The following is a 12,651-nucleotide window of genomic DNA, read 5'->3' on the forward strand; positions in this document are numbered from 1 at the left end:
TTCATATTTTACCCCATTTACCAAAGCAAGGTTGTTGAATGTGATTATAGTCACAAGGAATCCTGATTGTATTCAGCACTAATAGTTCATAATCTGCACTGAATGGATCTTTTGTGCATTCTTGCACTTAAATTGGCTTAAGCCTTAGGATGTTATTGACTCCACATAAGCGGCCATAAAAAAGGGAAGCTTTCAAGTTGTCCACTTAGAAAGCACTTGTGGCCTTATCACCTGGTTTTCCCAATTTCAGAGTCATTCTCTGGTGCTAATGCGAGGGGCAACAGTCCAGGTATAAACTGAAGCGAGCCTTGCTGTGCACTCCTAAACTGCATTAAGGGGAGGTCACACTTCCCACTCCATTCACTCCCATTCAAATGCATCTGAACATGGGAGACCAGAAATGCAACCTCATTCGAAGAAATTTTGTATGGCACTGCGTACCAAAGTTCAAGCTTGGTGTATTCGTACGATGAGAGGACATTTGACCAATAGAAGATCGAAATGTCAAAAAAAAATGTCGAAAGCTGTCCTCTCGGCTCAAAACAAAGATTTTAAAGCTGTGTTTTTTATTGTTGCAGGAAAGTGAGTAGACAATATATATTTTGTATTTTTTTTATATAATATTATTTGTTATTTTTGATGTATTATTTACTTACACCAGAAGTCCTCCCGCGTGACATCATATCCTGGTCTGTTGAGTTGTACGAAAAACATTTGTGCACTCATAGCCTAGTGTGAATGCCCCTTTACTGAATGCTCAACCTCTGAAAGTCTCAGACCTAAAGCTTATTTTTCTTGATATGTTTTTCTCACCGAGTGAATTCACCCCTCTGCACAGCTCTTGGAATGCTGGTTATAGTTATTGCTTCTGCTCTCATTCCTTTTAAATATATTTCATAGATCTCCTATATATCCCCTAAACAAATCCTTATAATCCATATACTCCATATAAAGTTGAACAATATTCTGTGACAGGCAGGCAGAGTGTTGCCTATCATAGTTTCAAAAGACAAATAGAATAGATATTTCATTTGTTATTTGTAAAAGGTTCATTTATTTGTTCAAATTTGTTCTACGGCACTAGTGGAACCAAATGGAATTTTTTGAAGTTTTAAATATGTAGTCCTACCCCAAACAAATTTGGTAGAGCCATTGTTGCTATGTCAGGTTGGTCCAAGCTGCGCATAAATACACACTTTAATTAAGGTTTTTTATACTGTTAATTATACTATCTTAGACCTTTTATATATTTTAATAGTCACTCCTGTAAATGGTTGTGATTAAAACTTGAAATCCTCATGTTTCTCACATTTTAAAGTTGAGGCAGTCTGCTACCTGATTTAATGGGTAGTTGACAAACAACTTGTCCAATAACTTTTTCTTTCCAACATCAAGTGTTTAGGTTCCATATAAGGGGAAGTGTGTATTTTAGGTGTTTTTTTCACCAGTTATCCATCGCCATTACAGTTGTGTGCGTGCCTGTGGGTTTCACGTAAAGGTGCACCAAGTAATTTTTTTAAATATGTCAAAGTATGTTACATTGGCTTACACAGACACCTAGTGTCCTGGACGCTGCATCATTCAAACACATTAGTTTTCAGTTGCCAAAGCCATTGTAGAAATTCACTATGCACAGTAAGGCAGGATTAATCTAATCTATAAATTAAAGTGTCCAATACAAGGACAGTTACTGAGATTAGATTAGTATTTGGCTGGTCATGTGTTCATAACATGGCTGCCCCCATGAGGAGCCCTGTCACAAGGAGACAAAGAGACCCAAGAGCAGAGGAACAGTTCAAAGGATTTATAAGTATAAAGGTGATGGAGGTTCATCGATCTATGTGCGCTGTGTCCGTGCATTGAGCAGATCTGTGAGGAATCCTCTGTGAAAAGAGTGTGTTCTTAGGCGAGTGTATGCATTGTGGAAGTCAGGAGAAGATTTTTGAGGAATCCTCTATTAAAGTGTAGATATATGCAGAATTACCTTGCTAGAGGTGAAACTGATCTATGAGGGCGCAGCCCAGGATGTCACGGGCCGGGAACCAACTTCTCTCCTCCGGTCCATAACCCTCCCAGTCAATCAGGTACTGGAACCCTCCGGCCCTCAGCCTGACTTCGATCAACCTCTTGTGACCCCAGAGACGCCAGAGAGCCCTCAACTATATGCGGAAGTGGGATCAGTGTGGTGGTGTGTAAATTGGAAATTAAAAACCGGTTTGACCTTGGAAACATAAAAAAAGTCATGGAGGCGTTTGAGGTAAGGAGGTAATTTGAGACTGAGCTAATGACCTTGGTGATGGGAAACGGCCTGATAAACTTGGGACCCAGCTTATGTGAGGGGAGTCGGAGCAGAATGTCTGTAGAGGACAACCAAACCTTCTGACCACACGCGTAAGATGGGGGTTTAGACTGGTGCTGGTCCGCAGACCTCATAACACGCGTGCCAGTCAGTTTGAGTGTCTGGGTGCGAGTCGCCCCATTGTTGCGGAACTAACATCCAAATTGCTGGACACATAGCGGGTGATGCTGTGTTTCGTAGCGCAGCACAGACTTTTGCCTCCTGGTAGAATGGTATCCGGTGGTATGATGGAGGTCCCGACCTTGAAACATCGAGACAAAGAGTCAGGGTTGATGTTTTTACAGCCCGGGCAATATGAAAGGATAAAATGAAAACAGGTGAAATATAGTGCCCAGCAAGCCTAACTAGATTTAAGACGTTTGGCACTACGAATGTACGCTAGGTTCTTTTTTTTTCTCCCCTTTTCTCCCCAGTTTGTAATGCAATTTTTAATCACCTCAAACCGGATTGCAGAGGACTGAGAATCTGGGGTTGGCCAATCGGAGATGGCTCTGACTGTGACAGGTTTATGTACACTTCCTTGGACGAAATGGTGAACCTGAGTAACGTAACTGACTGTGCGTGAAAAGCACACTTCTCCGCCTTGACAAATAGCGGATTATCTAGCAGCCGCTGAAGCACCTGACTGACGTGCTGAACATGTTACTGGATATTCTAGGAGAAGATCAGAATATTATCTAAATAGACAAACACAAAACGGCTAACCATGTATCAGAGTTCAAAAGCTGAGGACATCAGCGGATAACAATTCTTTACTGTGATGTCATTCAGCCCCCAATAATCTATGCAAGGTCTAAACGAGCCATCCTTCTCCATGAAGAAGAACCTTGCCCCTGCTGGCGAAGAGGAAGTGCGGATGATGTACTTATTCATGGCCTCCCTCTTTGGAGCAGAGAGCGAATACAGCTGTCCCCGAGGAGGAGAAGTGCTAGGGAGCAATTCAATAGCACAGTCGTACGGGTGATGAGGCGGAAGGGTCGTGGCATGGGACCAGCTGAATACCTCTCTCAAGTTATGGTATGCCAACGACAATCTGGATAAATCCGCCAGTTCATCCTGCAATGAAAATCTAACAGGACAGGGGAGGCAGCAGAGTTGAGACAATGCGACAAACAGTAAGGGCTCCAAGCTAGAACAGTGCCGGGTGACCAGTCTATGTGTGGGTTGTTGGCTCAGATGGAGATTGGGTCAGGTAAATGGACAACTGCTCCATATGATTTCCAGAGACGAAGGTGATTGGCTTGGTGCAATGGGTAATGACGGTCAAGGGCATGCTGCTGAGGGTGTGGGCTGTGATGGGTTTGTCCAACTGGATCATTGGAACTCGCCACTTGGAAGCCATGGCACCGGAATCCACCAATGCAGAGAAAGTGTGACTGGTTGAGCCATACTCCAGCCAGGCTGGGAGAAGTGTGCATAATCCGGGGCTTTGTCCAGGGGTGCTGCGCTCCCCAGTAACCTCCTGCATACTGACGAGCAGTGTCTTTTACTGGGCAGGAAGCAGAGAATGACCTGACCAGGCACAATGAATGAACCGGGCACAATGTGTCCTTGAATAAGGCGTTGCTGTTTCTCTTTGAGAAATCCGAGCCTTCCTGTCCTGCATAGGCTCTGCGACGGGCTGTGATTCTGGTGACCTGGCTGAAACTGTGGACTGGGTATGGCGGCCTACCATAGGGCATTGGGCCAAACGTTGATCCACTACAATAGCCAGGTCCAACAAGTCGTCGAAGCGGGGAAGGCAGGTCCCAGGGATAGATCTCGTCCTAGATGTCGTCGGACAGCCCATGCAGAAGCCGGCCCCAAGACGCCGCAAGGGTGCGGAACTCAATGGCATAGACGGCGACTTGCCGATCTCCCTGAGACAGTCTGTAAAAACCTCACCGCCTCACAACCTTGAGCCGACTGTTCGAACACTCAGCGGAGCTCCGTGGGAAATGCTTGAAATGAGGCACAACAGGGATATCTGTTGTCCTACAAAGCCATTCACCAGCCTTTCCGGGGATGAGCATGATAACGCATGCCAACTTCATGGTCTCTGATGGGAATGCAGAGGGCTGTAACGTAAAGAACATTGTGAAAGGAAAGCGCTGCAGGACCCAGACTCACCTGAGAACTGAGCTGGAGGGTTGATACGAGCATCCAGAAACTTGGGGAATGGCCGTAGCCAGTGAGGACGCTTCCTGGGGGGGACCGGTATCGGGAGGCTAGTGGAGTTGTTGAACAACAGAGGGGAGCTCAATGACCTGCGACGGCATCATCTCTAGAGCCCTGTTAGAAGTGGAGAGCTGATTCTCCTGATGTCCCAGTAAGACACCTTGCTGAGACGGGGCAGAGCAAAGCTGGATTCCTCTGCTGGGTCCATCTGGGCTTGATTGTTCTGTCACAAGGAGACAAAGAGACCCAAGAGCAGAGGAACAGTTCAAAGGATTTATTTACAATAAATTATAACTTCAAATGAGCTGGTGAAACATGGAGAACCTGGCACCGGCTTCAGTATGAAGGTGTTGCAAGTTCATCGATCTATGCACGCTGTGTCCGCACAGTGAGCAGATCCGTGAGGAATCCTCCAATGAAGTGTAGTGGATGCAGAGAACAAGAGCACAACAAACTGGAAGGTAACCACACTCCCGACACTAGACCAACTAGAAACACAAGACAGGACCAACTAGCCCGAGAGAATGAGGTGAGTTACTTCAACACCAAACAACAATCTAGCAAAGATACTGACACAGCGAAGGGACTAAGTAGGCAGTGAAATAGCAAAAAAATAAACGGGTGCTGCTAGCATGCTAATTTGTTGAATGATTAGCGGTCCCATGGGAACAATCCGTGTTCACACTGATTACGCTTGCTGGCAACGCCTGAGACACATGAGGGAGAGAAATAACAAAACAAACCGACGAATTCACCAGGACCGTGACACGCCCCTGCTCCAGTTGAAGTCAGAAGTTTACATAAACCTTAGCTAACACAATTAAACTCAGTGTTTCACAATTCCTGACATTTAATTGTAGAAAACATTCCCTGTCTTAGGACAGTTAGCATCACTTCTTTACTAGAATGTGAAATGTAATAATAATAGTGGAGAGAATTATTTATTTCAGCTATTATTTCTTTCATCACATCCCCAGTGGGTCAGAAGTTTACAAACATTTTGTTGGTATTTGGTAGCATTGCCTTTAAATTGTTTAAGTTGGGTCAAACCTTTTGGGTAGCCTTCTACAAGATTCTCACAATAAGTTGCTGGAAATTTGGCCCATTCCTCCAGAAAGAACTGGTCTAACTGAGTCAGGTTTTTAGGCCTCCTTGCTCGCACACACTTTTTCAGTTCTGCCCACAAATATTCTATCAGATTGAGGCTTTTAACAAACAGTTAAATTTGTATTTCATCAGACCAGAGGACATTTCTCCAAAAAGTAAGATCTTGTCCTCATTTGCACTTGCAAACTGTAGTCTGTTTTGTTTTTGGTGGTTTTGGAGTAGTGACTACTTCTTTGCAGAGCAGCCTTTCATGTTATTTCGATATAGGACTCGTTTTACTGTGGATATAGATACTTGTCTACCTGTGTCCTCCAGCATCTTCACAAGGTCCTTTCCTGTTGTTCAGGGATTGATTTGCACTTTTTGTACCAAACTATGTTCATCTCTTGGAGACAGAATGCATGTCCTTCCTTAGCGGTATGATGGCTGCATGGTCCCGTGGTGTTTATACTTGCGTACTATTGTTTGTACAGATAAACATGGTACCTTCAGGCATTTGGAAATTGCTCCCAAGAATTTGGGAAAAGACTTGTGGAGGTTCACAATTTTTTTTTTCTGAAGTCTTGGCTGATTTATTTTGAATTTCACATTATGTCAAGCAAAGAGGCTCTGAGTTTGAAGATAGGCCTTAAAATACATCCACAGGTGCTCCTCCAGTTTTCTCCAATTAGCCTGTCAGAAGATAATTAGCTAATTGGCTAAAGGCTTGACATAATTTTCTGGAATTTTCCAAGCTGCTTAAAGGCACAGTTAACTTAGTGTATGTAAACTTCTGAATCACTGGAATTGTGATATAGTCAATTAAAAGTGAAACATTCTGTCTGTAAACAATTGTTGAAAAACGACTTGCCAAAACTATATTTTGCTAGCATGAAATCTGTGGAGTTGATAAGAAAATGAGTTTTAATGACTTACCCAAGTGTATGTAAACTTCTGATTGCAACTGTAGAATGCTTTTATAAGGTTATTGATATGACTGAACTATTCATTTCACATGAGTGGTCATGATTTGAAACATATTTCAAAAATGACTATTCATTTCTTTAGACTTAAAACTTTTTAAATGAGGAAAATAATGACTGTGGGAACCTTTAAGAGTTTTGTGGCACATGTGCTTGTCCAACCAGGAGCCTAAAGTGTTTGCATGCCATGACTGGATTTCTCTGCCTGTTTCTCACTTGCAAGTTTGTATTTTTCACTGTTACGGTTTTTATTAGGATCCATCTAAATCCAAGAAATGTGTTAAAGGGAGACTTTCCCCTTGAATTAATCTTTTGAAATGTAATTATTTTTTTTGCATTTTTGTTGTTATATTTCAATTATTTCAGAAACCAGTGCGTTACCGACGAGCAATCAGCTATGACAGTAAGGAGTATTATATGCGGCTGCTATCAGGGAACCCAGGGATGTACCAGCACTCTATAGAGCAGAACACAGAGGGAGAGACAACACAACACGAGCCTGAACATGGAGAGGACACCATCGCAAGAGTCAAAGGTAATTTTAACATGATGATGCTCTCTATGATATGTTACACAGTGAAAACACATATGAAAGAATGTCAACTGATGTAATTCCAGTTTGGTTGTGTTCCCAAAATGGGTGGAATTCTGTAAAATTCTTACTGGTTGCGGAAAAACAGCAAGGAACTGGTGAATAAAAAATGTTGAAGTCATTCTTATACAAACAGTATTATGTGTACTATAATAAACAGTAAATGTGTTAATGGAGATCATTTTAGTATATTATCAGTATATTATCAATATGTATTATCAATACAGTGATGTCTTTCATTGTTCGAAAGACTGATACCCACTACTAAGTCACTTGTGAAGGAAAATTCTATAAACTTTTAAAAAATAAAGAGCTTTTAGCATAGCTTTGTAATGATGTTTGTGTGTCTATCAGAACATGTAAACAGCTGACTGTCTGTGTGGTGTTTTAGGTCTGGTGAAGGCTCCCTTAAAGCGGTCCCGTTCCACAGCAGATGGGGCTGATGAGGACAGTCAAGACCAGCTGCAGGATTTGCTGGAGTCAGGAGCTATGGACGAGGAGCAGAAAACTGATAACACCTCACTACTCCGCCTGCTTGAGGAGGGAGAAAAGGTCTGCAGCCCTAAACAGCTCCAGTTCTTTCTTTTCAACATCCTATTCACACTTCAACACAATTCTAATTCATTTAATTCTAATAGGGATCTGACAATCCCCCATTGTTATGAAAGAAGTATTTAGTAATATCTGTCTGGTTGGATGATTTTGCTGTTTACTTTATTCTGCAGAGAATTTAGGCTGATTAGTATGAACAGTCTACTGCAATGTGTTTCCCATCTGTTTTATGAAAGATCCAGCACATGTACCGCTGTGCTCGAGTTCAGGGTCTGGACACCAGTGAAGGGCTGCTCTTATTTGGGAAAGAACATTTCTACGTGATCGATGGCTTCACCATGACTGTCACCAGAGAAATTAGAGACATTGAGACACTACCTGCAAAGTAAGCATATAAACTATATAAAAAGAGGAAAGAAGCCTGTACATTAGTTACTAAAAATACCCAATTTATCCTCTTATACAAAAACAATTCTCATTCCTTGTGGACCTGAATTCTGTTTGTGATTTATCTTAATGTAAATAAATAAAAACTAATTTAACTTTAATTTGCTGTCTTTTATTGACACTGGAGCAACCTTTTGCTGTTCTTGCTTCCCTAATTTTATTTATTTATTTATTTATATATATATATATATATATATATATATATATATATATATATATATATATATATATATGTATTATTAAAACCTTTCAGAATTTGTGAATATTTAGTGATTAAACTGGATCTTATGGCTGCTTTTTTTGTGATGTTTTCAGTATGGATGAGCCAATCATCCCTCGAGGGGCCCGGCAAAGTAAGAGTCAGCTTAAACGAACCTACAGCGTCTTTGCTTATGAAGACATCAGAGAGGTGCACAAACGTCGCTACCTGCTTCAGGTGTGAAAATTAATAATTCGGCTCAGTTAATTACCTAATTGCACCCATATTAAACATGAGTCCATTTTCATGTAAGACTGATACAATTATCATGTGCTGTCTTCCTCGTAGCCAATGGCAGTAGAAGTGTTTTCCGGAGATGGGAGAAATTACCTATTGGCTTTCCAAAAGGGAGTCCGGAACAAAGTCTATCAGAGGTAGAATGATCACAGATGTCTCTTAGCATAACGCATTACCAGACCATCCCAGAATTTCTGTTCAAGGTGATTAAAAGCAAAATCTTGTTTTCTAGATTCCTTGCAGTTGTTCCCTCACTAGCCGACAGCTCAGAGTCAGTTTCTGGACAACGTCCCAACACCAGTGTGGAACAGGGGTAATTTATCAACTCATTATATTTACAGGGTCATTAAGTATTTAGGGGTCAAGTTAAATTTGATTATGCCTGTTTCTTTGTTAATAGGTCTGGCCTTCTCAGTACACTGGTCGGTGAGAAGTCAGTGACCCAAAGATGGGAGGTATGGTCTCTTTCCAGTAAAGCACTTTTTTGTTTTTGTGTTTGTTTTTTTCTTTTGGTGTTGCTCACTACAGACTCCTTTTTTGCAGAGAGGAGAAATCAGTAACTTTCAGTATCTGATGCATCTCAACACATTGGCTGGCAGGTCATATAATGACCTGATGCAGTATCCAGTCTTTCCATGGATACTGGCAGACTTTGACTCTGAGGTACAGACATGTCATTGTCTCTTCCATACAATAATTACTGCATACGATAATTAGTGTTTCTAAAGTCAGATCTTCTGTCCGCAGCTGTCAATACTTTTACGTTTTACATTTTCAAGTATTGGTGCTTGTTCAGTGTCATTCTCTTCCTTTGATGGATCCAGTTTTGCAATCTTATATTTAATCTTCTTTAGAAAGATAATGATGATGAGTTATTCCACAGGAACTGGACCTCAACAATCCAAAGACATTCCGAAACTTATCCAAACCTATGGGAGCTCAGACAGATGACAGATTGATCCAGTACAAGAAAAGATTCAAAGACTGGGAGGATCCTACTGGTGAGTTAAAGACTAGTGTTTAAGATGTTTGAGCTCTACTTGATGTGTAGAAACATTTGAAACATGTTTTGATTTCCACAGGTGAAACTCCAGCGTATCATTATGGCACTCATTACTCCTCTGCAATGATTGTGGCCTCATATCTTGTCAGAATGGAACCATTCACACAGATCTTCCTCAGGCTCCAGGTTAGTATACTTTAGCAGAGACTTTTTTACATACTGTAAGAGACTTAAAACAAAGCACAAAATTAACATTAATGCCAATTTCTAACATAGGTAGATAAGAATAGATAATGCATGCTAAACGAAGAAACATGGTGTTTGCAAATATTTTGGAATTTGAATATGTTGCTTCTAAACTAATATCCAATATTCATAACTAATGAGCACTGGACAGTTTTAGTGCAGGTGTGGACGGGAGACAATGAAGTTCTGCCAGTTATTGGAAGTTCTTCCATGGACAAGTTTTAGGACCTGGAAAAATTGAAACTGGATAGATCAGGGTTTTGCAGTGTACGTCTTATATTAAAAGTTTATGCCAGGTTCCGTGTGTTGAATTCTCATACAGAGTGGCAAGCAGTGTCGAGATCCATGCAAACATGAGGCGAAACATGTGAGGCAATGAGTCCAGTAGAGTTGTAAAGGAAGGGCTGTATTTTCCATTTGGAGAGGGGCACTGAACAGTAGGACATAACCCTAATGCAGATGACAAGAAAGCTGGTCATCTTGGGTGACACCAAGTATTGTAACATTGCTAGAGGCTAGAATTGTGTGACCTTCAACTGAGATAATAGTGAGTGAGGTCTTAGCTGGGAGGAGGAAAGCCTCAATCTTGTCAAAAGAGTCTTGTCATTTGTTTTTTCAACATTCCTCCTTTTGTCACCCTTTTACACCTGTCATTATACAGATAATAAATATTTTCTATATTAAAAAACAGATTACTCTAAAGTCTGAATTGGATGAGATGCATTTAAAAAAATTAACACACATACCTGTGAGCACACTGCCTCCATGAGGATAGTAAGCTGTTGTATATGGAAACATATTTTATTCTTATTTTTCTCAATAATAAATGTATCTCTATTCAATATTGGTGTCTTTTGTTTGTTTTTAAAAAGGCAATAAGCCACTCAAGTCTGCTTTGCTTTATGCCTAAGAACACCTCTTATCTTTGGTAAAATCACTAACACACAACGTCTCGTGGCTTATTGTTTTAATAAGTGCTCTATATAAAGCATCCGCAGATCATTGAAAACAAACTTGAACAGAGTAGCACAGTGGTTCTCAACCCAATTCCAACACTGCACATTTTGTTTATCTCACTTCTCTGACACACCCAATTCAGGTCTTAAGGGGGTCGCACACCGGATACATTTGGAAGATGATATGGCGCATTCTAAAATTCTAAATTATTGTTTTCTTTGAATGTATTCACACCTACAACTCCGGAGGTTGCTCAAATTTCTGCCGCGCCATAGAGTGCAACTCAAATATTTTCCATTAAATTCATCCCAAAACATTATCAATGGCCTTGTTCATTCTTTAAGAAGGGAAAAACCTTGGTTACTTTTGTGTGTACTGTACTAGCCGGGACAATGTGTGGCACTTCTTGTCTGGTTTGCAACCACCTTTATAGTTTCCACTAACGAGCTGATGGGTTGATCAAGTGTGTTTTATTGGGGAGATATACAAAATGTGTAGTGTTGACAGGGCTCCAGGAACAGGGTTCAGAACCTCTGGAAAAGCACAATAAGCATGCAGTAGCATCTTCCACTCAATCACTTATATTTACATATGACAATATGTACACTGATGAGCCAAAACATTATGAACACCTGCCTAATACTCTATTGGTCCTCTGCGTGCTGCCAAAACAGCACATGACATGCTGAGGCATGGATTCTGCAAGACCCCTGAAGGTGTCCTGTGGTATCTGGCACCAAGACATTAGCAGCAGATCCTTCAATCCTGTAAGTTGTGAGGTGGAGCCGCCATGGATCAGACTTGTTTGTCCTGCACATCCCATAGATGCTCAACCTGATTGAAATCTGGGAAATTTGGAGACCAGGGTAACACTTTCATCATGTTCCTCAAACCATTCCCGAACAATGTGTGCAGTGTGGCATTATCCTGCTGAAAGAGGCCACTCTCATCAGGGAATACGATTGCCATGAAGGGGAGTACCTGGTCTGCAACAGTGTTTAGGTTGGTGGCATGTGTCAAATTGACATCTACATGAATGGTCGAACCCAGGGTTTCCCAGCTGAACATTGCCCAGATCATCACACTCCCTCCACCAGCTTGTCGTCTTTCCACAGTGTGTCCTTTTGCCATCACTTCACCAGGTAAATGGTACACACGTAAATGCCACATGATGTAAAAGAAAATGGGACTTATCGGACCAGACAACCTTCTTCCATTGCGCCAAGGACCAGTTCCGACGCTCACATGCCCATTGTAGGCGCTTTCGACGGTGGACTGTGGTCATCATGGGCACTTCTGACCGGTCTTCAGCTACGCAGCCCCATATGCAGCAGGGTGCAATTCACTGTGTTGTGACACATTCCTCCCGTAACCATCATTAACATTTTGTGTGACTTGCCACAGCATACCTTCTATCGTTTCAGCAGATGGGATAGCCTTCTTTGCCAACACCCTGTCGCCTGTTTGTGGTTTGTTCCTCCTCGGACTACTGTCGGTATGTACTGACCACTGCTGACAGGTAGCGCCCCACAAGCCTTGCCATTTCAGAGATGCCCTGACCCAGTCGTCTTAACAATTTGGCCCTTGTCAAAGTTGCTCATGTCTTTACTCCTGCCCATTTCTCCTGAATTCAACACTTTGACTACGAGAACTGATCTAATATACCCAAACCTTGACATGTGGCCATATTAGGAGATGATCAATGTTATTCTCTTCACCTGTGAGTGGTCATAATGTTTTGGCTCACCAGTGTATGTTTCCCAAGCGTTACAG

At 41.7% G+C, this 12,651-nt stretch overlaps 1 protein-coding gene across 1 annotated transcript in view; it reads left to right on the top strand.

Moving 5' to 3' along the window:
• The window catches only part of LOC127622645 (WD repeat and FYVE domain-containing protein 3-like), a 102,518-nt gene that overhangs the window by 68,979 nt on the left and 20,888 nt on the right, over positions 1–12,651 (top strand). The window contains exons 41-50 of the mRNA XM_052096665.1: positions 6,952–7,120; positions 7,569–7,729; positions 7,966–8,114; positions 8,492–8,612; positions 8,724–8,809; positions 8,905–8,985; positions 9,073–9,127; positions 9,216–9,335; positions 9,556–9,673; positions 9,755–9,861. Coding sequence (XP_051952625.1) covers positions 6,952–7,120; positions 7,569–7,729; positions 7,966–8,114; positions 8,492–8,612; positions 8,724–8,809; positions 8,905–8,985; positions 9,073–9,127; positions 9,216–9,335; positions 9,556–9,673; positions 9,755–9,861 — 1,167 coding nt within the window. The remainder of the gene's footprint in view (positions 1–6,951; positions 7,121–7,568; positions 7,730–7,965; positions 8,115–8,491; positions 8,613–8,723; positions 8,810–8,904; positions 8,986–9,072; positions 9,128–9,215; positions 9,336–9,555; positions 9,674–9,754; positions 9,862–12,651) is intronic.

Source organism: Xyrauchen texanus, chromosome 3, assembly GCF_025860055.1.
Source record: "Xyrauchen texanus isolate HMW12.3.18 chromosome 3, RBS_HiC_50CHRs, whole genome shotgun sequence".
Lineage (NCBI taxonomy): Eukaryota > Metazoa > Chordata > Actinopteri > Cypriniformes > Catostomidae > Xyrauchen > Xyrauchen texanus.